This window comes from Panthera pardus, unplaced genomic scaffold (assembly GCF_024362965.1).
Source record: "Panthera pardus isolate Hobbes unplaced genomic scaffold, ASM2436296v1 HiC_scaffold_16, whole genome shotgun sequence".
Lineage (NCBI taxonomy): Eukaryota > Metazoa > Chordata > Mammalia > Carnivora > Felidae > Panthera > Panthera pardus.
The window spans coordinates 155,409,726-155,433,665 of record NW_026526721.1 but is presented as its reverse complement, the minus strand read 5'-3'; the positions used below and the strand labels follow the sequence as shown (position 1 = coordinate 155,433,665).

General features: G+C 44.6%; 1 protein-coding gene across 1 annotated transcript in view; it reads left to right on the top strand.

Annotated features, from left to right (window-relative positions):
• Window positions 1-23,940, top strand: part of GLB1 (galactosidase beta 1) — an 86,025-nt gene that overhangs the window by 39,518 nt on the left and 22,567 nt on the right. The window contains exons 10-12 of the mRNA XM_019418583.2: window positions 1,861-1,973; window positions 18,514-18,588; window positions 21,239-21,328. Of these exons, the coding sequence (XP_019274128.2) occupies window positions 1,861-1,973; window positions 18,514-18,588; window positions 21,239-21,328 (278 nt within the window). The remainder of the gene's footprint in view (window positions 1-1,860; window positions 1,974-18,513; window positions 18,589-21,238; window positions 21,329-23,940) is intronic.

The following is a 23,940-nucleotide window of genomic DNA, read 5'->3' as shown; positions in this document are numbered from 1 at the left end:
AGGATGTGCTTTAATGTATGTATCCCCACAGGCAGGTGGATCTGTGGGCAGGCCACTGCCTCCAGTCAAGAAAAAGCGAGGTGAAGGAAGGACTGGGTCAGTTCGGTTGCTTAAGTGGTCCCAGTCCCTCAGACATGTAGATCTTGTGCAGAGAGAACTAATGAAACGGTGTTGGGGGGTGACCTGAGCCTCGGCCCAGCTCATCTGTCAGCTCCCCCAGCAGTAGGATCCCCCAAGGTCCAGTAGGATCCCCCAAGGTCCAGTAGGATCCCCCAAGGTGGTGCCATCATTCACGGGCTGTGGGATCAGACCAAGGAGTTCTTACTAAGTCACAGGTGAACTGTCAGACTTTGTGCCTCCTTGCTTAACGGTTAGATATGGTATGAGATGATCCTAAAGCAGCTTTATTCTCACACCATTGGTTGCAAAATGCTCTCAGGAGTAGAAGAGAAAGGCCTGGCACAGAGCCTTACTAGTCCACAGGCGCCAGCATCAGCATCACCTGGGAGCCTGTTAGAGACCCCGGCTTAGTCGGTTGAGCGTCTGACTTCGTCTCACAGTTCGTGAGTTTGAGCCCTGCACTGGGCTCTGTGCTGATGGCTCGGAGCCTGGAGCCTGCTTCCGATTCTGTGTCTCTGCTCTCTCTGCCCCTCCCCCACTTGTGCGTGCGTGCGCTCTCTCTCTCTCTCTCTCTCTCTCTCAAAAATAAATAAACGTTAAAAAAAAATTTTTAAAGGAAGGCAGAGTCTCAGGTCCCACCCAAGACCTGCTGACTCAGAATCCCCGGTGCGGTGGGGCTTAGGAATCTGAACAGGCTCCCCATGTTGCACGGGTACGTTTTCTACGTAGTAGCACAGGCCCGCTACCCGCTAGTGCACCCAGTCTCCTGCCTGTGAACATCATCTGTGACAAGGCTGGGGCCCACTGGTCCAGACCGTACCCCTGGAACAATACTTGCAAGGCCCTTTACCTTTCTAGTCTTTGCGTACACAGTATGATCAGTGTTCATTGGTCTCTGTGGCGGGTTTCGTTCCCTGGGAAACGGACTGTGATTCCCCAGCGGGAGGTCCTTGGGGCACGTTCCAGGAGCAGCACCTTCAGAGGGTGTGGGTGGTGGCCCTGGGCAGAGGAAGAAGTTGAGCCGGGAGGGAATTCTGGAGTGGCTCGGCTGGTTCTAGAGAGAGCTCTGGAGCTGGGACACCAGGGGCTGGGTTTTTGAGCCCTCGTGGTCACTCGTTGCACATGGGCTGTCCCCCGAGGGCCAGAACCTTGGCAGGGTGGCCCAGCAGAGGCCCGAGAGCAGAGGGCGCATCTGAGAGCTGTCAGCAGCCGGCCGTCCCGGGAGCTGGGGGAGTGAGGGCGTGACTTGGTCCTCTGACCGCACAGGCGTTAGAGGCCTCATGGTTACGCTTGACTCCGTGGGGTAACGTGTGTCTGCAGTCATCTCCCGTGTGGTGTCCGAGGGCATGGGAACGATCGCAGACGTGGGTCATGCCAGAAGCCTGCCGTGACTCCTTTGAGACACTGACCTCATTTTGTGGGAGCTTCAGCTCCCTGCTGGTTCAGCGGTGGTGACATCTGCTGGGGTCCCCGCTGAGGGCTCTTGCTGGGCGAATGGGCGGGGACGGTGCCTTATAGGCTCTAAGGTGCTTGTGAAGGGAAGGGCCACCTGCTGGAAGAAGCGCGTTTCTCTAAACCTTGCCTCCTCAGGGCCACCTCTGTGTCATTTGACAGCGGGTTCTAATGTGCCCTTTATGTTCTCCCCCGACAACAACCCTGAGCCCAGAAATCCCAAAGAACTTGTCCCGGGGGGGGGGGAGGGCCCTCAGTAGTTAACGGTGGCATGTTTTTGTCTTCCAGGGGCCAACATCCCCTACCAACCACAGCCCACCAGCTACGACTATGACGCCCCACTGAGCGAGGCAGGGGACCTCACTGACAAGTATTTTGCTCTGCGGGACGTTATCCGGAAGGTGGGTGCCTGGTCCGGGCCGCGGTGAGTGGGGCTTGGATACAGCCTGCTTTGGATGCGTTGTGCTCTGTAGATGAGTCCCTGGAGCCCTTGTGCTTAAAAGGGTGTATGGAGGGGAGGCCTCAGGTGGATTTGGTTGGCCTTGGGTCTTGACCCCCACCTGATTAAGAGCGAGCCTGTGAGCACGTTACTTCACTCGTCTATTCTTTGTGAAACTGGGACAACAGCACCTCATTGCATCATAAGGATCGAAAAGGACGTCTGTGGGGCCCCTGGGCGGCTCAGTCTGTCGAGTGGCCGACTCCGGCTCAGGTCACGTTCTTGAGGTTCGTGAGTTCGAGCCTGCTGCTGTCAGCGCGGAGCCTGCTTGGAATCCTCTGTCCCCCCGCCTCTCTCTCTTCTCCTCCCCTGCTTGCGCTCTCTCTCAAAAATAAATAAACAGTAAAACACAAAAAAGACCATCCATAAGGCATCCGGTATAGGCCTGGCACGTGTGTTGTCCGACAACTGGTGGCCGTTCCAACTGTTTGTGCTGAAGGGAAGAAGATGTGTGTCCACGTAAGTAGCTGAAGCACGTAGGAGAGAAAATCCGCAGGCTTTGTGAAGCATGGTGCAAAGGTGAGCTATCAACAGCGCCTCCGTTCTTCATCTGGGGCAAGTAAGTGCCACTTCCGTTTGGCCTGCCAGCTGAACGCTCAGTCCTGCTAACAGTTGTGACCTTTTGAGGCATCTAAAGCACCCAGGTGGGGTTTCCTGTCTCTGCTGTGGGTGTAAAAAAAAAAAAAACAAAACCACAATTTTTCTGCTCAGTCACCTGAGTTTTGAAGTTAAAAAACAAAAGGTTTTCTGCCTATAAATGGTATGGACCTTTTTTTGGTTTAAGGATGCCTTAGTCTCAATTTAAGCCTACGTGTACAAATTCATCTTGTGAAGTACTTTAAGCACATTGAAAAATGTGATCAATACTTAACTCCTCTAAGAATGTGCCCACTTCGCCTGAATTTTCAGATTTACGGTTGAAATGTTGCGCTCGCTACTTTTTACTATGAGTTTCGTCTTCGCAGAGTTCATAGCGATGACTCCCCAGTTCTCTCCTGTATGTTCGTTCTGTTTCAAAGCTCCTTGTGCCTCTCTTTGGCATTTCCTTCCTTTATTTGAAACTTAGCTTTGTAATTCAGCCTTTCTTCTTTCCTAATATAAATATTCAAGGTTATGTATTTCCTTCAGGTTCCTCTATAGCTCCTTCTTCTAAGTGTTGATATGTAACATACTTACTATAGTTTGCTTCTAATAATGCCTGTTTGGATTTCTCTTTGGCCGTAGAAATGTTCAGAAGTCATTCAGAAGTAGCAATTATTAACATAATTATTTTTATAATTTGTTGGTTTATAACATATTTGCATTCTGGGTAGAGAACATGGTCTGTATGATGTGAATCCCTTGAAATATGTCAAACCGAGTCCTGGAGCCTGGCATGTATCAATATGAGTCAATGTTCCATGTGTTCTTGAAAAGACTGTATGTTTAGGGGGCGCCTGGCTGGCTCAGTCGTTCGAGCAACTCTTGATTTCTGCTCAGGTCATGATCCCAGGGTCTTGGATTGAGGGCCATGTTGGGCTCCACACTGAGCATGGAACCTGCTTAGGATTCTCTCTGTCTCTCCCTCTGTCCCTCTCCCCTGCTCGCATGCTCTCTTTCTAAAGTAAAAGAATAAACATTTTTTTTTAAAAAAAGACTATGTTTTTAAAAATTTTTTAATGTTTATATTAAAGAGAGAGAGAGACAGAATGTGAGCAGGAGAGGGGCAGAGAGAGGGGGAGACACAGAATCTGAAGCAGGCTCCAGGCTCTGAGCTGTCTGCACAGGGCCTGACTCAGGGCTTGAACTCATGAACCATGAGATCATGACCTGAGCCGAAGTCAGACGCTTAACCGACTGAGCCACCCAGGCGCCTCAAGACTATATGTTTTATAATTGTTGGATATCATCTATATACGTGTTCCTTAGGTTAAGCTTATTAATGGTGCTGCTGATATCTTTGATATCCTTCCTGGCTTTTTATCCATGTATTCTATTATTTGTTAAAGGATTGTGTTTCTCTTTGTAATTGTGTATTAGAATTAGGAATGCAAATTGAGAATGAAATCTTTCAGTATCATTTATTTAGTATCATCATGTACGTAGCCCTGTATCTCTAATAATGCTTTTTACCTTCAAGTTTTTTTTTTGTCTGATACTAATGCATTTTTTCGGTTAATATTTACTGCTATATCTTTCACAATACTTTAATTTCAACCTTTGAATATCTTTTTTTTTAACATGTCCCTCGTTAACAAGATATAACTGGATTGTTGAAAAATCTAGTTTAAACATTTTTTTGTCTTCTAATTGGTACATTCATTTATGCTCATTCATTATGATTCTTGATATACATTGATTATTTTCAACTGTCTTACTTGACAGTAATCTATTTGTTCACCTTTTTTTTTTTTTAAGAATTTTTGATGTTTATTTTTGAGGACAGAGGGAGACAGAGCGCAAGCAAGAGAGGCGCAGAGAGTGAGGAAGACAGAATCCGAAGCGGGCTCCAGGCTCTGAGCGGTCGGCACAGAGCCCGACGCGGGGCTCACATTCACACACCACGAGATCATGACCTGAGCCGAAGCCAGTCGCTCAACCGACTGAGCCACCCGGCACTGTGTCTCACATCAAGCCCAGTTACATCCCTTGTGACTTACATGTTTTATTAACGCCATGTTTTTTAGTGCCCTTAGGTTTAGAGTTGATGTATTTTCATCCTTTCTTTTAAAAAATCCCATGAGGCATTGTAATTGTATTAGACACTATTTGACTTGACCCACATTGTTTGTTTATTCACAAGTAATTCCGCAAATGTTTGGCAATTCTCTCTATATGCCAAGTATGGTTTTAGCTGTTTGGTATATATAAGGCTTCCTTGAGAAGGTAAAGCTGGAGTGAAGACTTCAAGGTGATAGGACGGCCATGTGGGACATCCGGGGTGACAGCATGCGAACGGAATGTCACCAGTGAAAAGGTGGCCATGTGCATGGCATTTCATGTACAAATTGTACCTGTGTTTCTTCTGTGTACTACCTGTGCGGGTTCCTTCCCCGTTTCTCTGCCTATTTGTTTTCTGTGTAATTTGCAAGAGTTCTATTGTGGCATTTTTACCAGTTTGGGGGGTTTCTTCAGTGTTTTTTTTTTTCCTGCAAAAAACAGTCCTGAGTTATTATATAGTCAAATGTTTCACTTCTCTCTCTCTCTTTTTTTTTTAATTTTTCTTTAATGTTTATTTTTAAAGGAGAGAGAGTGTGTGAGTGGTGAGTGGGGGAGGGGCAGGGGGGTGGAGGGAGAGGGAGACACAGAATCCAAAGCAGGCTCCAGGCTCTGAGCTGTCAGCACAGAGTCCGACGCGGGGCTCGAACCCACAAACTGAGATCATGACCTGAGCTGAAATTGGACACTCAACCGACAGAGCCAACCAGGCGCCCCTCATGGCTGCTTCCCTAGCCTAGTAGTAGAAATAAATTCCTGTGGGGTGCTTACAGTTTTTATGGCTTCACGTTTTATGTTCAAATATCGATGTACGTGGAATTGCCAGTTTTGCTGTTGGGAGTGAGGCTGGGATTCAGCTTTATTCATCTCTTAAGTTACCAGCCGGTTAAAGTATTTGGGTCTGTTTTCAGATTCTTTTATGTTACTGAATTTTTTTTCTCCTTTCCCAACACCAAACTGCTTTAATTGTTATTTGTACTATGTTTTATTATCACCTGGGAGGACTTGTCTTCCATGTTTAGTCTTTCAAAATTTCCCTGGCTACTCTGTAAGTTTATCTTCCACATACGCTTTGGTATTATTTTATCAACTTCAAAAAACAAAACAAAACCCCAGGAAACCTATTGATATTTTGACTCATTTTGTATTAAATTTGTGTATCAAATTAGGGGTGAAATTTATGACATGGAGTCTTAGCCAAGAAAAGTTCCTTCTCCCTCTCTTCAAGTCTTTTCTGATGTCCATCTTGTTTTAAATTTTCTTAAGATAATCCTTGTCCATTCCTTAATATGCTTATTCCCAAATATCCTGTTTTTTTAGATACTCGTAAAATGAGTCTTTCATTCCTTAATATAGTTATTAGATATATTTTTCTTTAAAATATGAAATATTCGCAACAATTTTAAGTGTATAAAATAATGTTGCAAACACCCATGTACCCAGTACCTAGATTTAACCCAGGTTATCTCTCTGCCCCTCCCCCGCATCCATTCATTCTCTCCCTCTCTCTCTGTCAAAATAAATACACTTAAAAAAATAAATACATAAAGTCCGCCATTCAGTGGTTTTTTGGCATCTTACATTATTAACTTTTTAAAATTATGATAAAGTATATAGAACATAAAGTTTGCCATTTTAACCATTTTTAAGTGTATGATCGATCCAGTGGCTTTAATTACATTCATAATGTTGTGTAACCGTCACCACTGTCTATTTGCAAAATCTTTTCATCACCCCAAACAGAAACTCTGTAACTATTAAGAAATAAGAGGGGCGCCTGGGTGGCTCGGTTGGGCATCCAACTTCGGCTCAGGTCGTGATCTCCCAGCTTGCGAGTTCAAGCCCTGTGTCGGGCTCTGTGCCGACAGCTCAGAGTCTGGAGCCTGCCTCAAATGGGCTCTCTCTGCCCCTCCCCCACTCACGCTCTGTCTCTCAAAAATAAACATTAAAAAATTAAAAAACAAAAAAAGGAAGGACTCGCCAGTGTCCTCTCCTCGCAGCTGCTGTAACCTCTACTCTACTTTTAGCCTCTGTAAGGTTGCCTGTCCTCGATATTTCATAGAAATGGAACCATACAATATTTTCCTTTTGTGTCTGACTTATTTCACTTACCATAATTTTTTCATGGTTCCTCCATGTTGTAACGTGTATCAGAACTTCACTCTTTTTTCTGGCTAAGTAATATTCCACGCATGGATAGACCACATGTTGTTTAACTGTTCATCTCATTTGTCTCTTGCTGGATACGTGGGTTGTTTTCCATCTTTTGGCATTTATTTATTTATTTATTTATTTATTTATTTATTTATTTATTTTTGAGAGAGAGAGAGACAGACAGACAGAGACAGAGTGTGAGCAGGGGAGGGGCAGAGAGAGAGGGAGGCACAGAATCCAAAGCAGGCTCCAGGCTCTGAGCTGATAGCACAGAGCCTGATGCGGGCTCAGACTCACAGACCGCAAGATCATGACCTGAGCCAAAGTCAGACGCCCAACTGACTGAGCCACCCCGGCGCCCCCCCTCTTTTTTTTGGCTGTTTTGTTTTAAAGTTTATTTATTTTGAGAGCGAAGGAGAGAGAGTGCGCATGCGTGGGCACGAGTAGGGGAGGGGCGCTGAGGAGGGAGAGACTCCCAAGCAAGCTCCACTGTCAGTGCAGAGCCCGATGCAGGGCTCGAACTCAGGAACTGTGAGATATCATGACCTGAGCTGAAACCGAGAGTCGGATGCGTAATCGACTGAGCCACCCAGGCGCCCCATCTTTTGGCTGTTTTGAATAATACTACCTGGGGCATCAGGGCACTGGTATCTGCTCAAGTCTGCTTTCCGTTCCTTCGGTTATTTACCCAGCAGTGGCGTTGCTGGTGGGTTTACTTTTAGAATAGTTTTCTTTCCGAAACAGTGAGCCCTTGATGCCTTATCGTCGAATATTAAAACATATTTACTGTGCTTTTTTATGTAAAACATCACCTTATATTTGATCTCACATTTTTATTCTCCTATATTTCTAGCTCCCTCTTTCTGCCCCTCCCTCCACCCCGGCAACGCTCCCCCCACACTTTTCCTGACTCTCCCTGGCTCTTCTGATTGATGGTCGCTAGAGCTGTTCACCATCACCCGCCAGTCCCCTCTCTGCTGCAGTTCGAGGGCCCCTGCCCTACAGACCACCTGGCCGGGACGGCTAGGACCATTCTGACTGTCATACTCTGGCCCTTTGCAAACATGCACCGTGCTGGAAGGGGACCTGTGTTCCAGTCAACTGGACTTTTAACAATCTCCAGTTCCCTTTTGGCTCCCTGATCTCTCTCCATTGTAAGCTATCGCTACTACAGTCTCTCCTTAATGGACAGGTGATATTATCACCAAGAACATTAATGCTATTGCACATGCCCTCTTAAGGAATGTGAAGAAAGCGATACAGTCAGATACGAATGTCACAAAGGGTACTGGATAAGGCAACAAAAATGAATGTGTATTTTTTAAAATTTATTATTTTTTAGTAATCTCTACACCTGACATGGGGCTCAAACTCACAACCCCAAGATCAAGAGGCACGTGCTCCCCCAACCGAGCCAGCCAGGTGCCCCAAAAGTGTATTTAAATGAGTAAAAAAAAAAAAAATCATGACAAATTTAAGAATTTTAAGGATTAAAATAATCGCAAACGTCACAAAATTCCAAAGCATACTTTGAATTTATTAACTGAAACACACCTGCTATCCTTCTGGTTTTTGTCTCTGTTTTGTTTGTACTCTTTTTCTCTAGAGAGAGAATGGAAATCTTTCTCTTTAGCGTGGCTTATTGAAATTTGTTTTTTAGAATGTACTGAGCGTTTTTTTTTTTATCTTATTTTTTTATTTTTTAAAATTTACATCTAAGTTAGCATACAGTGCAACAATGATTTCAGGAGCAGATTCCTTAGTGCCCCTGACCCATTGAGCCCATCCCTCCTCCCACAACCCCTCCAGTAACCCTCAGTTTGTTCTCCATATGAGTCTCTTCTGTTTTGTCCCCCTCCCTGTGTTTATATTATTTTTTTTCTCTTCCCTTATGTTTACCTGTTTTGTCTCTTAAAGTCCTCATATGAATGAATTCATTTGATTCTCTGACTAATTTCACTTAGCATAATACCCTCCAGTTCCATCCACATAGTTGCAAATGGCAAGATTTCATTCTTTTTGATTGCCGAGTAATACTCCACTGTATATATATATATATATATATATATATATATATATATATATATATATATATATATATACACACCACATCTTCTGTATCCATTCATCCCTCGATGGACATGTGGGCTCTTTCCATACTTTGGCTATTGTTGATAGGGCTGCTATCAACATGGGGGTGCATGTGTCCCTTCGAAACAGCACACCTGTATTCTTTGGATAAATGCCTAGTAGTGCAATTGCTGGGTCGTAGGGTAGTTCTATGTTTAGCTTTTTGAGGAACCTCCATACCGTTTTCCAGAGTGGCTGCACCAGTTTGCATTCCCACATACTGAGAGTTTAGAAAACAAAAAGTTTCACATTTTGTTTCTGATAAAGTTATATACATATTTAAGATTATTATCAAAATTGAGGCAATCTCTCTCCAGTTCTTTCACATATGAGCTTGAGAATTTGGAGAAATTTCTACAGCCAGGTCCTGGCCCCAGACATTTGAAACCCTGTGTCTCTTCTACAACCCCGTACTGCTGAGGCTGGATGCCTCAGGGCACCATCCAGTAATGTGCACTGAGTCAGCCTGTTGGGTGTGGGGAATGATCTGTTAGGGATCGTGTATCCAGCCACGGAAGTGACAACGAACTATGTAGATGTATCCAACACCCAAATTAAAGAAACCCCACCTCAGCCCTCCCTGGGGTGCATCCCAGAGATGCCTGTGGCGAACTCCAAGGCCTCCTGACTTGTGACACAAGGAAGCAGGCGCAGAAAGAGACAAGGGTCTTAGCCTGTGGCGGTTAAATTAGATGACTTCTGCAAATTTTCCAAAAACCCGTGACCATGTGAACGCACTGCTGGGACCCTCCCCGGGGACATTTCCGGACGCAGGAAATGAGCTAGGAGGCTGCTGACATAACCTAGAAATGAGATGGTGGTGGGGGCGGCAGGGCGTGGAGAGGAAGCAATAGATTTGAAAAATGTTTCGGGGGTACATTCGGTCGGATTCGGTGACTGCCCGCGTGCAGGTGTGAGGAAGCGTGAGGAGGCACTGATTTGTCTCGGTTTACAGCTTTTGGTCGGATACCCGGATGGGAGTTGTGGTCAGCAACAACCATGGAGGACTGCAGGGAAGGCACGGGCCAGGAAGGGGAAGGGGAAGGAAGCTCTGCGCTGGGTTTGTTCAGCTCCAGATGCCTTTGGGGCCATCCGAGTGGAGGTGTCTATCCAGCAAGTGCCTCACTTAAGAGGGAGAAGCTCCAAGAAGCGGTCATTAGGACAGGTCATCGGTGGAAGGGGAGGCTAAAGTCCAGGGGAGGCTGAGATTGCCGATGGAGAGCTGAGCGAGAAGGGCAGTGGGCCAAGCGGAGACAAACCCGGGGGGTCCCAGCGTTTCACCAGAGGGCACAGTAAGATGAGCCCGTGAAGGAGACAGTCTCCAGAAATTAGTATAATTCAATAGCTTATGATAGATCATAGCTTACCACGTGGTCCTTTTTTCCGTTTTCTTCTTTTCGGTATTTCAGGTTTGGAAAAGAGAAAAGAACTGCTTTAAAAGTGAGATCTGTCTGGGGCGCCTGGGTGGCTCAGTCGGTTAAGCGGCCAACTTATGCTCAGGTCATGATCTCGCGGTCCGTGAGTTCGAGCCCCGCGTCGGACTCTGTGCAGACAGCTCAGAGCCTGGAGCCTGTTTCAGATTCTATATCTCCCTCTCTCTGACCCTCCCCTTTCATGCTCTGTCTCTCTCTGTCTCAAAAATAAATAAACGTTAAAAAAATTTTTTTTTAAAATAAAAATAAAAATAAAAATAAAAATAAAATAAAAGTGAGATCTGTCTTACGAGACTTTGTAGACTTTCAGTCACCTGGTTTGCTTGCACTGAGGAAAAGAATGGGATCATAAAAACCCCCACTAGAGCTGCCTCTTCCTTCACCAAAGACTTAAAAGGTGGAATGGGTCTCTTCTTTAATCCATTTCAAGAGTAAGCTGGGTGTCGACGGACAATATCTTTCACTGATGTGGATGCCCAGGGTGGATAATTTCCCATCAGGCTGCAGAAGCCTGTGCTCGATGTTGAAGGCTCCAGGTGGCCTTTGGCATGTGACTCTTCAAGGTATGACAAAGCTCATGACATTTGCATTTTCTAAAATACTCTCTTTGCTGTGGGTAAAACTCAACCAGACATGGTTAACACTTTGACCTCGAGTATGAACCATAAGACTGTAGGGCAGCGCCCTCCTCCTCCCTACCAATTCCTGAGAGGGGCAGTGGTGAGTTTATTTTTGTACGCTTTTGAATGAATTTAAGACCCACTTTCTAGTCTTGTTACAGTTCTTCCTAAGGATTCTATCAAAGATGAAAGTCCAGCTGGCTTTTTGGTGATGGGTCATTATTACAGAAATTAATCAAGTTGTACATTGAGGACCTTGACAATTGGAGCAAACATTAGGATTCCCTGAGGTGGACGCTGGGGCTGGGTGGGGACCGGGGATGTGAAAATGGCCAAGGTGACTTTTACTATTTCAGAGCTTAATGAAGTCTGAAACTTGACTGAGGACCAGTCTACACCGGCTGATTGATTGTTCTTCTTGGTTTATGGATGGAATGACATTAGCTCAGTGGGTAGACACAAGCTGTCTCTTGTGGATCCACGGTGCTGGTGGAAACACAGTGTTTTATGTCTGATAATTAGGGCTAACGAAGTGACTATTTCTTAACAAATGTTAGACTTCTAAAGCATTGCCTGCACTCTTGTGGTTCTAGTGTTTTCCTTTCCTGCAGAGTTGGCTTTTCTGGTTTGTCTTTCAGAGTGATTTCTCTAAAACGCCGATCTGGTCAAGATGCCTTCCATGACTTGGCCTCCTATTTTCCTCAAGCCTCATTTTGCAATTCTCCCCTTGTTGTACATGACCCTCCGGCCTGAAAATGAAGGTGCATAAGATTCCGTGAATAGGACAGTACTGTTGATATCTCCCAGCCTCTGCACATAATGTTCCCTCGCCTTCGCCCATCTGGAAAATGAGAACACACTTCAGTTACCTTCTCTGGGACGTTGTCTTTGACCTGGCTCTGCAGTTAGTCACGTTTTAACTTCTTCTACCGCCTTGCAGTGTGGACATCTTGAACATGCTACTTCCCATAGTGCATTGCTACCATTTGTTTACACACATTTTTCACAGTCTGCATTAGGCTGTTTATGTCCCCAGTGCCAAGCGTAGGACCTGACACAAAGTCCTTTCTTAATAAGAATTTGTTAGAAGAACGAATGAAAACGTTAAAGATCTTGGGGAAAGAGAGGTTGGTCGCCATTGAATCTATTTGATTTGACTGGGACAAGAGCAGCTTCTGATGTTAAATTTGTCCAGCTAAATAGGCAGGATAAGAAGCACCATTTATGACCGGTATGAAAACTCTGATTAAAGCACAGATTATGACAGAAAAATAAATTAAGGTTCTGAAATAGTGTTTTGGAATATTTATCCTTTTCTGGAACATTAAATTCGTTTGATACAAGATTAGGATTTTACTATAAGATAATCAGTGAAAAATCACTAAGCTTGTTGAAAAGAAAAGACAGAAGATTGGGGCAAATGGGATAGACAGATGGAGACTTAATATCAACATTATGATGAGCTCTTACCACTGATTTAAAAAAACCAACATCCAGATCGACAATTGGGTGGAAGATGTAAACACGTATAGACATTTGGTGAAAACTTCGGCATACGCTCTATTAAGACTCATATAAAATGCTTATATCATTTGGCCTAGTAACTCTTCACTTGGTGCTTTATTGAAAAGATTTTTTTTTTTAACCAAGATGATGCTATAGACATACAGTTGTTCATTGTAACACTATCTGTAATATCAAGAATTGGAAATTATCTAAATCCTAATACTGAAAGGATGGTCGTATCCATTTGGATGTAATATGCAGTAGGGGCATCCGGGTGGCTCTGTCGGTTAAGTGTCCGACTCGGGCTCAGGTCACGATCTCGCGGTTTGTGAGTTCCAGCCCCGCTTCGGGCTCAGTGCTGACAGCTCAGAGCCTGGAGCCTGCTTCCGATTCTGTGTCTCCCTCTCTCTCTGCCCTTCCCCCACTCACACTCTGTCTCTCTCTCTCTCTCTCTCTGTCTCTGAAAAATAAACATTGAATATATTATGCAATAAGTAAAATTATTGTCCGTATTTAGGCCAGAAGTACTTTGGGTAAGTAGCAAGTTACAAAACCGTCTCTAATCTTCCATGGCATATGTGCATAAGGAGAGGGTCCAAGAGAAAAACTGGAAGAGAAAAGGTATCATGGGGTGTTTTTGTCTCTGGAATTATGTTTAATTAATAGGAGACACTGTCTCTTGTACTGTTGTACCATAAAGGAGGTGAGGTGGAACGATAGCAACAACACTTGCCTTGGGGTCAAGATCCCAGCTCATTCCTTTGCCCTGTGATTCTCTTGAGCAAGTTCACCAGTCTCACCTCTAAAAAGGAAATACAATGACGGACTGTAAGGGCCTTTGTGCATAGCAAGGGAGACGACCAAGCTAGTACAGAAGCATTCCATCCCTGTGAGCTCAGTGTAGGTTAAGGAACGCTGCCTGTGCCGCGATTTTTTCTTCCAGCGTGATAGAGGAGATTGCAGCCCTACTCACACTGGACGCCAGACTCCACCTTGACTTTCGGAGTTAGATACGACATGGTCACTACTATGTGCAGGTGAATAGGGGACCTCAGCAAACAAATCAGACGATCTCAGTTCCCCTCTGTGGATTTGTGTTTGCTGCTTCTATTGGCCAGAGTGTGGGCTGGAGGAAGAGGCAGGGAGACTGCCACAGGACAATGAGTGTGGTTTAGGACTGTCAGGGAGGCTGGGAAGAGAGATTTCCCATCTTGTCTGTCTGAGATCCACAGATACAACTACTTGGCCTCACATTCATTTTAATGTGAATCATGAAGATCGTTTTAATGTGCTTATTTTATTTTATTTTATTTTAAGAGAGAGAGAGAGGGCGCAAGTGAGCGAGGGGCAGAGAGAAAAGGGAGTGAGGGAAGCGGAGCTCACCCGAAGCAGGGCTCAGGTGATGTGGGACTCAAATTCATTGAAGTCAGATACTTAACTGACTGAGCCACCCAGGTGCCCCTCATTGTATTTATTTGAGAGAGAGAGAGAGAGAGAGAGAGAGAGAACCCGCTGGGAAGAGGGGCAGGGGGAGGGAGAGAGAGAATCTTAAGCAGCCTCCGTGCTCAGCGCAGAGCCTTGATGCGGGGCTTGATCCCGTGACCCTGGGATCATGTCCTGAGGTGAAATCAAGAGTCGGATGCTCAACCGACTGAGCCACCCAGGCACCCCTTTAATGTGCTCTTTTAAAAATGTCACAGAGGGGTGCCTGGGTGGCCCGGTCAGTCGAGCGTCTGACTTTGGCTCAGGCCATGATCTCACGGTTCGTGAGTTCGAGCCCCACATCAGGCTCACTGCTGTCAGCACAGAGCCCACTTCGCATCCTCTGTCCCCCTCTCTCTCTTCCCCTTCCCTGCTCACACTCTCCCTCTCTCAAAAATAAATAAACATTAAGAAAAATTTTTTAATCTTTAAAAATGTCACAGGGGCGCCTGGGTGGCTCAGTCGGTTAAGCGTCCGACTTCGGCTCAGGTCACGATCTCACGGTCTGTGAGTTCGAGCCCCGCGTCAGGCTCTGGGCTGACAGCTCAGAGCCTGGAGCCTGTTTCGGATTCTGTGTCTCCCTCTCTCTGACCCTCCCCCATTCATGCTGTCTCTCTCTGTCTCAAAAATAAATAAACGTTAAAAAAAAAAAATGTTTTTTTTTTAAATAAATAAAAAAAATAAAAAAAAAATGTCACAGAACTATCAATTCATTGAATACTAGAAATACAGTTCAAGATGGATGGCTGACCACATACTTATCTCTTCTGCCTTTCAAAATGTTATTAAATGATTAAAAATGGTATTTTTTTAAATGAAGCCATCAAGAGGGGCACTATCCATGCATGAGAGATTTCAAAAAATTTCCGGGTAACAAAAAATAGATATAGGTGACTAAGGAAGTAGCACGAGGAAATCTAGGTCCCCAGGGAGTGTGAAAGGGGATTATTGAAACAGGTTAACAGGGGTGCCTGGGTGGCTCTGTCGGTTAAGCATCCGACTTTGGCTCAGGTCATGATCTCGCGGTTCATGAGTTCAAGCCCCACGTTGGGCTCTGTGCTGACGGCTCGGAGCCTGGAGCCTGCTTCGGATTCTGTGTCTCCCTCTCTGTCTGCCCCTCCTCCACTCATGCTCTGTCTCTCTCTCAAAAATAAATAAACATTAAAAAAAAAATTTTTTTAAAGAAACAGGTTAACAGGGAGTAGATTACTCTTAAAGAACCCTATAGAACCAGGGTCCTGGAAACGCAGATGTGACAAAAAACAGAATGAAACAGCTGAAAATGGGAAGGCTAATGGAACTGCCTATTTCCCATCAGGTCCTCCACTTTGCCGCCCCTCTTTCAAATGAACTGTCCGTCAGGGAAGCATCTTTTTAATAGTCAGAAAATTAGAATTAAAAAAAAAAGTGTGCAGCCTGAGAGCAAAAACCTTACATATTATGTCTGACTCCCTCCCAAATCACCCTAAAACAGTTCCCCACTGAACAAACCTTGCTCTTGTACACAGAGCAGGATTGGCTTAGAGAAGATGGTCATGCGAATGCTGGTGCATTCATTTGCATTACCACTAAATAAGAATGGATGGCCAAGGGTGGCCGGATGTTTGAAGACATCCATAAAACCTGTACAGGAAAAGAGAAAGACCAAAATGAAGTAAACAGAAAAATAACCTAAAGGCAACAGATAATTCAGGACAGAAATGAGAGATCTTAAGCAAAGCTGAGCAGACCCTCTCAAATTTATATCTTTTAGAGACATTTGGAAAGATGTTGCTTTCACACTATAAGAATAGGATACTTTGAAAAAGGAGCAATTAAAGAACAAAGAAAGCTTCCCCAAAATAAAAAATAATCTCCTAGAAATTAGAACCAGAAGACAGATTGAAATAGAGAAAAGATGAGAGATACAGAGGAACAATCTAGGACGTCTAACTTACTTTTAAGGGAAAAAGATGAAGAAAAGAAAATATTAAAAAAACACAGAATTTTCTTCTAAAACCAAAAAGGATATTTGAGTTGCCCAGAATAATAAATGTAAAAAACACACAAACCCAAACACATCCTTGGAAAAAAATGAAAACATAGAGAATAAAGCACTTACAAGCTTCTAGAGAGAAAAAGCCAGTCACCTTTGAAAGAACAAGAATCATCCGGTGACTCATACCGGATGATATGGGGGGGCAAATCTTGCCTTCTAAGGGAAGATGATTTTCAGTATAGAATTCTGTACTCATCCAAATTATCGACTTCATATGCCATTTGCAGACATTCAGAAATTCAAAAAATTTCCCTTCCACATACCACTTCTTGGGAAGTTACTTGAGATTGCTCCAGCGAAAGGAGGTAGTTACGAGATCCTAGAAACAGAAGCTAAAACCAGGAGAATAATGAAGAAAAGTGCCAGAATATCAAGGCCAGAGGAGAGTCAGTCCCTTGGAGCAAGAAGACTCGAGAGTTCCAACAGGAAGTTTACTAGAGGGAGGAAAGAGTGTTTGGAGAAACTTGGCCACCATCTTTGGAAATTTAGAACAGCTAAAGAGGAGTTAACCTAAAGGCAGACAGGAAAAGAGAAAGGCAATTAGAAACCCCAGGGGAAGGAGAAGAACACAAAAAGCTGAAGAACACAGAACATTCATCATGATACATACTACTTAGCTTTGCAGAGAGTAACATTTATATAATTATAATCATGTGAACACTGTTGATTGATTTTGAATTTAGAGTCAATGTACAGGTGGTGGGAAGGTGTATGGGTACAGGACAGACTTTTTAACCTTGACAGTGTAAAAGTATAACTGATAATTTGGGGGTGGGAGTAGGGAAGAGAGCTCAGGAAAGGGTACAAATAGACTTATCTTAAAAAGTATGGACACAAAAGGTCATCTTAATTGATGGAACTAAGAAATAGAGGTGTAGTATTTCAAGCTACAAAGGTAACCAGTAGAGAAATGATGATATAACCATGTTGGCAAGAAAGAGAGATAGCCAGAACAGTACACGTGGGCTAAATTCTCATGTATTAAAGAAATCAATAATGTGTTCAAGGGATGAAATAAGAAATAGCAGATAAGTATAAATATAGAAACTAAAAGATGCAAAAATGGAAAAATGAAATGGATTTAAAATGGTTTCCTCTGAAGAATAGCACAAAGAGAATAGTCAGGAAACTATTGCTTTTCATTACAGCAGTCTGTCGTCTTCCTTTTTAAGTACTTTAAAAAATGGAAACCGAGGAGCGCCTGGGTGGCTCAGTCAGTTAAGTGTCTGACTTCGGCTCAGGTCATGATCTTGCGGTTCGTGGGTTTGAGCCCCTCGTCGGGCTCTGTGCTGACAGGTCGGAGCCCGGAGCCCGCTTCGGATTCTGTGTCTCCCTCTCTCTCTGCCCCTCCCCCACCTGCACTCTGTCTCTCTCTCAAAAATAAACCTTAAAAATTAAAAAACATAATAATAAAAATAATTTTAAAAGATGGAAACCGAAGGAAAGGAAGGGAGGAAGAGAAGAATGGAGGAGGAAAGAAATGTGGGGAGCCTGCGAGATCATAATGCAATCTACTTGGAGATGGACACAGACTTCTAAGACTTGGCACTTATATCTTCTAACTCTAATTTAAATGTGTGTGTGTGTGTGTGTGTGTGTGTGTGTGTGTGTGTGTGTGTGTGTGTTTAGTGTATAGTAAGGTTCTATTTTTATTTTAGTTTTTGGCTTTTATTTAAGAAAAATTTCAAACTTACAGAGAAGTTTCAAGAATAAAAGTAGTACATCGAGCGCTCGAGTATTCCACACCCAGATTCACCCAGGTCAACATTTCACTCTCTGTGCTTCATCATTTTCCCCTCACTGCCCCCTTGGGTTTTCTCAACCACTGGAGGGTTACATGCAGTAACCTTTAAATACTTTACCTTTACCCCTAAATACTTCAGTGTGTGTTTCATAAGAGGTAGGAATATGCTCTTACATAACCACAGGAAATTTAACACTGATATCAAACTTTAATCTATCACTAAGATTCAACCTGCGAGTAATACTTTTCCTTACTTACAGCTTCCTCCCTTCAAGATTCTGTTTGGCCCTGGGCCTTTTTCCTTTTCTCCCCCCAACTCCAGCCTTCTGCCATCACCTCATTCTCTCTCCTTGTTTTTGCTCTCTGTTTTGAAGTCTTTTCTTTATAATTATTTGAATGATTCCTGGAGTTTACAATGCAGACATACACAGACACGCACACACACACGGAAGTAAGAGCTTTACCAGACCCTGTCTGGTGGGGGAAACCTTTTGTTCCTTTGCCTTTCCGAAAATCACCCGCACTATTGTTCGAGTCTTTGAGCCTCCTTTTGAAAACTGAATTGTATAGCTACGTTTCTGAGGGTTTAACAGCTTTTCCTTTTTCTTTTTTTTTTCTTTCTCCACTCTGGTTTCTAGTTTGAAAAAGTACCAGAAGGTTTTATCCCTCCATCTACACCCAAGTTTGCATATGGAAAAGTTGCTCTGCAAAAGGTAAGAAAGAAAATAACAACTGTTGGGAGTGAGGGGGTGGAATTTAGCAGTTGTGAGTGAAAGTGTCACGCCGGGGAATTAGAAGGTTCTATCTTTCTGTGAATTGGTTTTCTGTGAGACTGATGGGGTAGGTGATGTTTCTGGGAAAATGGGGACGTGCGTGTGTCACATTGACGGGGTGAGCACATAGGGCATGAGCAGGAGTGGGTGGACGTTTGTGCATCATTCAGGTCATTTTGGTTCAATTACCAGTCATCCAAAGCAGCTTCAGGACCTTTGTGGGAATAACATGCCGCCTTGTTATGCTTGGTGAGGTTCTTTTTCCATAATTTACATTTTTTTAGGGAGTTCTCCAAAGCCACAGGCATTGTCATAGATCTTTGCACATGTAGTGTGCTTCCCTCCATCTCAAAATCATGTACTGATTTTTGTGCTCTGGTTTATTTGGTAAATGGGGCAGCAAGAGGGAAATGGCTAGAAATTAATCATAAAAAGGAGTTGAAGACGTTTTATTCTAGGAAAGAGAAAAAGAAGGGAGATTTCATTTCATTGTCGGGAGTGACGTAAGCCAAAATCAATTTGTTTTGACCATCTGTGTCTTCAGGATTTCCCCTTTTATAATCCCTAACTCCTACATCTGTTAACTCACAAGAGAAAAAAAAAAAACCACAAGCAGTTACACATTTCTTAAGAATCTTGACATTCTAAAATAGTGTAAGTTTTTATCTTTAACCAAAATGCCAAACACGATTGTATAATTTTTCCGTCCGTGAAGCCCTTTGATACTATGATTGGTTGAGCTCCTGTGACATTTTCCACCTAGCGTCAGATACGTGTGTTACATTCTACAAAGAATGTGGTCTCTCTGCGTGATAGGAATCTTTCTTTAGTTTTGATCAGACTTGAATCACACTTGTAAACGGAGTATCTTCTATTTTTCTCCTTGCTGCTGGCTACTTGAGGAGGTTGATTTGTTTTGGAGCTGCGAGAAATGTATTTTTTTTTTTTTTTTAATTTTTTTTTCAACGTTTTTTATTTATTTTTGGGACAGAGAGAGACAGAGCATGAACGGGGGAGGGGCAGAGAGAGAGGGAGACACAGAATCAGAAGCAGGCTCCAGGCTCCGAGCCATCAGCCCAGAGCCCGACGCGGGGCTCGAACTCACGGACCGCGAGATCGTGACCTGGCTGGAGTCGGACGCTTAACCGACTGCGCCACCCAGGCGCCCCGAGAAATGTATTTTTATGCAACAGAAAATAGGTACAAATATTTAATATAGCAACATTGCTAAAACAAAACAAAACAAAACTAGCATAGTACCAAAAATACATTCTATTTACCATGAAGAATTGTGTGAGTAGAAATAGCTTTTCCTCATGAACTAAATGTTTACAGTTTAAGACAGCAAATTAGCACACAACTGACTTCAGTTGATGGAGGACATGGTTTATGGAATAAGCCGTTTACCGTGAGTGGAATTTCTTTAGTTGTCCACATAGAAAAGCATCCATGTGAGTAGCTGAACGGATGGAATTGTACTTAAGGTTTTGTTTTCCCTTATGTTACACATCAGCAAGGCATCCCTGCAAAAGTGTCCATAAAATTTCTAACCAGTGTCAGTCGCGGGAAGTCCTAGGTTCAGAGCCAAACCTAACTGCAGACCTTGGCTCTGCCGTTGCTCCCGTGAGGCTCTCTGAGAACCTGTTTCCTCATCCCTAACCTGGGGACAGTGATGGCTGCCCCACCCGGCGGTTGTAAGGATTCACTGGGGTGTGCGTGCGAGGTACGCTCACCTGGGCTTCGGTAGGCGCTCAGCGATCGGTAGCTGCCATCATCCTTGTTACTACCTCGGAGTAAGCCTCCTGGGTTGTGAGAGTACACGATCGTCTGGGCTAAATGTAGTAAGCATTTATTGAGTGTCTACTATGTGCTGGGTATCGGGTGAGCACCACACAGACTCTGCCCTTAAGAAGCTGACACAACGGCAAGGACGGCAAAGGTAAGCGGCCGGTACGTGATGCAGGCGTGGAAAATAGGCCACAGTCAAGTTCAGAGGAAGGTGCAGTCCTGGTTACTTCCCTCCGGGATGCTGGGGAAGGCTTTAGAGAGGAGGCAGCCTCCGAGCCTTGGTTTTCATTCATTTGAAGGGCCTTTTAATTTTTTTTTTAATTTTTTTTAACGTTTTATTTATTTTTGAGACAGAGAGAGACAGAGCATGAACGGGGGAGGGACAGCGAGAGGGAGACACAGAATCTGAAACAGGCTCCAGGCGCTGAGCTGTCAGCACAGAGCCCGATGCGGGGCTCGAACTCACGGACCGCGAGATCATGACCTGAGCCGAAGTTGGCCGCCCAACCGACTGAGCCACCCAGGCGCCCCTGAAGGGCCTTTTATATAGAGGTTGTATTTGCGAATAGATGTGCTTGACACGCTTTACGACCACCGTGAGTTATTTTTCATCGAGAGTTAGGGGATGGATAGCGATGATTGAAGGCAACTGGGGGTCAGCATTGAGCAGAATTTTAACAGTTTAGGTCTGTTTAGGGATTTGGTCCAATCCAGTAATGTCTTTGATAATTTGCAAGTGGCATTAGCCTCCACTCTGATGACCAGGTGACAGTGAGTGAATGCTGGTCTTGTTTCTTTTCAGTTAAAGACGGTGGAGGATGCTCTGAACGTTCTGTGTCCTGCTGGGCCCATAAAAAGCCTTTATCCGTTGACGTTTATCCAGGTGAAACAGGTAGGCCTTCAGAGGTAATGCTTCACCCTTCTACTGACAAAAAGGTACTTTCTGCACTGCCCTGCAGGGGCTAAAGTGGTAGGCAGATAAATCGGGTCCCGTGTAAATTCGCCACCGATTTCCAGGCTCTCTGTAGCTTTAAGTACCACACGGTGGTCCTTCCTAGATTCCCCCCACCCCGTTCTTCTCATGCCTTGAATAGACGTAGCTCAACCTGATTCAACATAACTCTGACTGTATTTCTGATCTACTTAGTCTTGATTACTAGAGGAAAACTACCATCTTAATGCGCAAAAAGACCATTTAATTATTTGTCCTTAGTTAGCTCAAAGGTGTAGGGACCGTGTTCTCAATAGGTTAGGTTCTTAGAGATTTTTCCTGCTTTTGAAGGGAGCAGAACGCCTGTCAGTGCATACATGCATGCCCGCGTGTATGTGGTTAACCCAGGCACTGCCTCGTATGAATTTTATTTATTATTTATTTATTTTAAGTGGGCTCCATGCCTGACATGGGGCTCAAACTCATGACCCTGAGACCAAGAGTTGCACACTTGGCGGACTGAGCCAGCCAGGTGCCTGCCCCTCGTATTTATTTTAAAATTTTTTCCCAGCTTTTTATTTTGGAAATCTTCAAATCTAAAAATGTTGCAAGAAAAGTGTAATTTACACCCCTGTAGCTTTCACCTGGATTCACTAAATGTTGCCAGTTGGGTCTGTGTGTGTATCTGCAGTCAACTGCCCTTTTTTAACCATTTGAGTTTGTGGTCAGTATCCTGACACGTCACCCCTAAATATTACAGCATATATCTTTTAAGAAAAAGGACGTCTTCCTATATGAACACAATATGATGATCACACTTAAGAAATTTAACGTTGATATCATCTTATTTAATATGCACTCTATAGTCAAGTATCCAATAATGTCCTATATAGCTTACCTTTTTTTTTTTAAATGTTTATTTATTTTTGAGGGAGAGGAGTGGGGGAGGGGCAGAGAGAGAGGGACACAGAGGATCAGAAGCAGGCTCCACGCTGACAGCAGCAAGCCCGATGCGGGATTTGAACTCACGGACCATGAGGTCATGCCCCGAGCCCGAGTCAGATGCGTAGCCGACTGAGCCACCCAGCCACCCCTTAACTTTTTTTCAACCCAGCTTCCGATCCATGATCACACATCGCATTTAGTTCTAATGTCCCTTTTTTCTTCTTTCCTCTGTCACTATTCCTAAGTCTTGTTTTCCCTCTCTCTCTTTCTCGTGACATGGACATTTCTGAGTTCGGGCCAGTTGTCTTGTAGACTTCCCCTCACTGACTAGATTCAGTAAAACATTTTTGGCATGAGCGTGACAAAGGGGCTGTGTCCTTCTCAGAGCGCCATGTCAAGATGTCCATGAGGTCACTTTGTCCCCTTGTTGTGATGTTAAGTTTGAACACCTAGTTAGGATCTCAGCCCCATTTTTCGAAATGGAAACTTATCTGGATCCCCCTGATGACTCTCTGTGGAGATCCCCTTCTGGAAGGTGTCTGAACCATACGGTAATAAGACAGTGGCATATCTAATCTTAGTGTATTTTGCCTCTGGTTACTCTGTTCACACTTGTGATTTTGTTCTAACCACTCTGTTGGATCCATGCAATGAGGAATTAAGCCCTCCTTTCACTAGCACTGGATACAATCCTTGCTCCCGTTGCAGCCAACACCCGCTGTGTCGCGTCTTCCTCGAGAAAATACAACCCGCCTTTTTCACCAGGCAGGGGAGCGTCTCGGCCAAGACACGGTCGGGTCACTAGAGCAGCTGGAACCTGGGAAGTGAATTCCAGGTTGATGCATCGACATCTGCACTCACTGTTCTTTGCCAGACCCTTCTGCTCTGTGATCTCTGGCCGAGGCAGTGCTCTAGGACTGGGGGCACTCCCTGGGCCCTGGCTGTTTCAGGTCTGGGGCCAGCCCACTGAGTGTTTATTTCCAGCGAAACCCTGGAGAGCGCAGGTGCAGGGAGTGGGATGCAGCCCTGCTCCTCTGCCCCCACCCCACCCCCACCCCCACCCCCACCCCCACCCCCACCCCGGCGGCCGCAGCCAGCTTTGCAGGGAGCACTATGACTTCTGCTCCCTCCTGGGAGCCCTTCCTCAGTGCTCCTCAGCCTCTGAGCTAGGACTTACCACCTCAGTTACTTTGAAAAGAAAAAAACAAACAAACAAGAAAAAGGTGGAGATTTGGGGTCTGGGAGGGAGGGCACCCTTGTGCATGAAGCCTTGGGTGGTGGCCCCAGTGGCATTTCTTGAGTTCAGCCCTTCCCTGCAACACAAGAACGTGGGTTAACGTGTTTCTTTTTCCACCTCGTCTAAATCCCCTTCACATTTGCTGACATACACTCCCTTGCTTTCTGGGCTCTAGACGTGAGGAACTTTTTCTCTGTCCCACACTGGATGTCTGTGGGATCCCCCTGGATGACAAGGTGTGGTTCCACTCACCCTGCCTAACATCCAGAGCAGGAAAGTCACCAGCTGAGGCCAAGGGTGCTCTTTGTTGCTGCGGCTGATAGTCTGGGGCCTTCCTTTCGGACCAGGGATTCCAGCATCTCTGGCTTCTGACTTAGCCACCGGTTACACC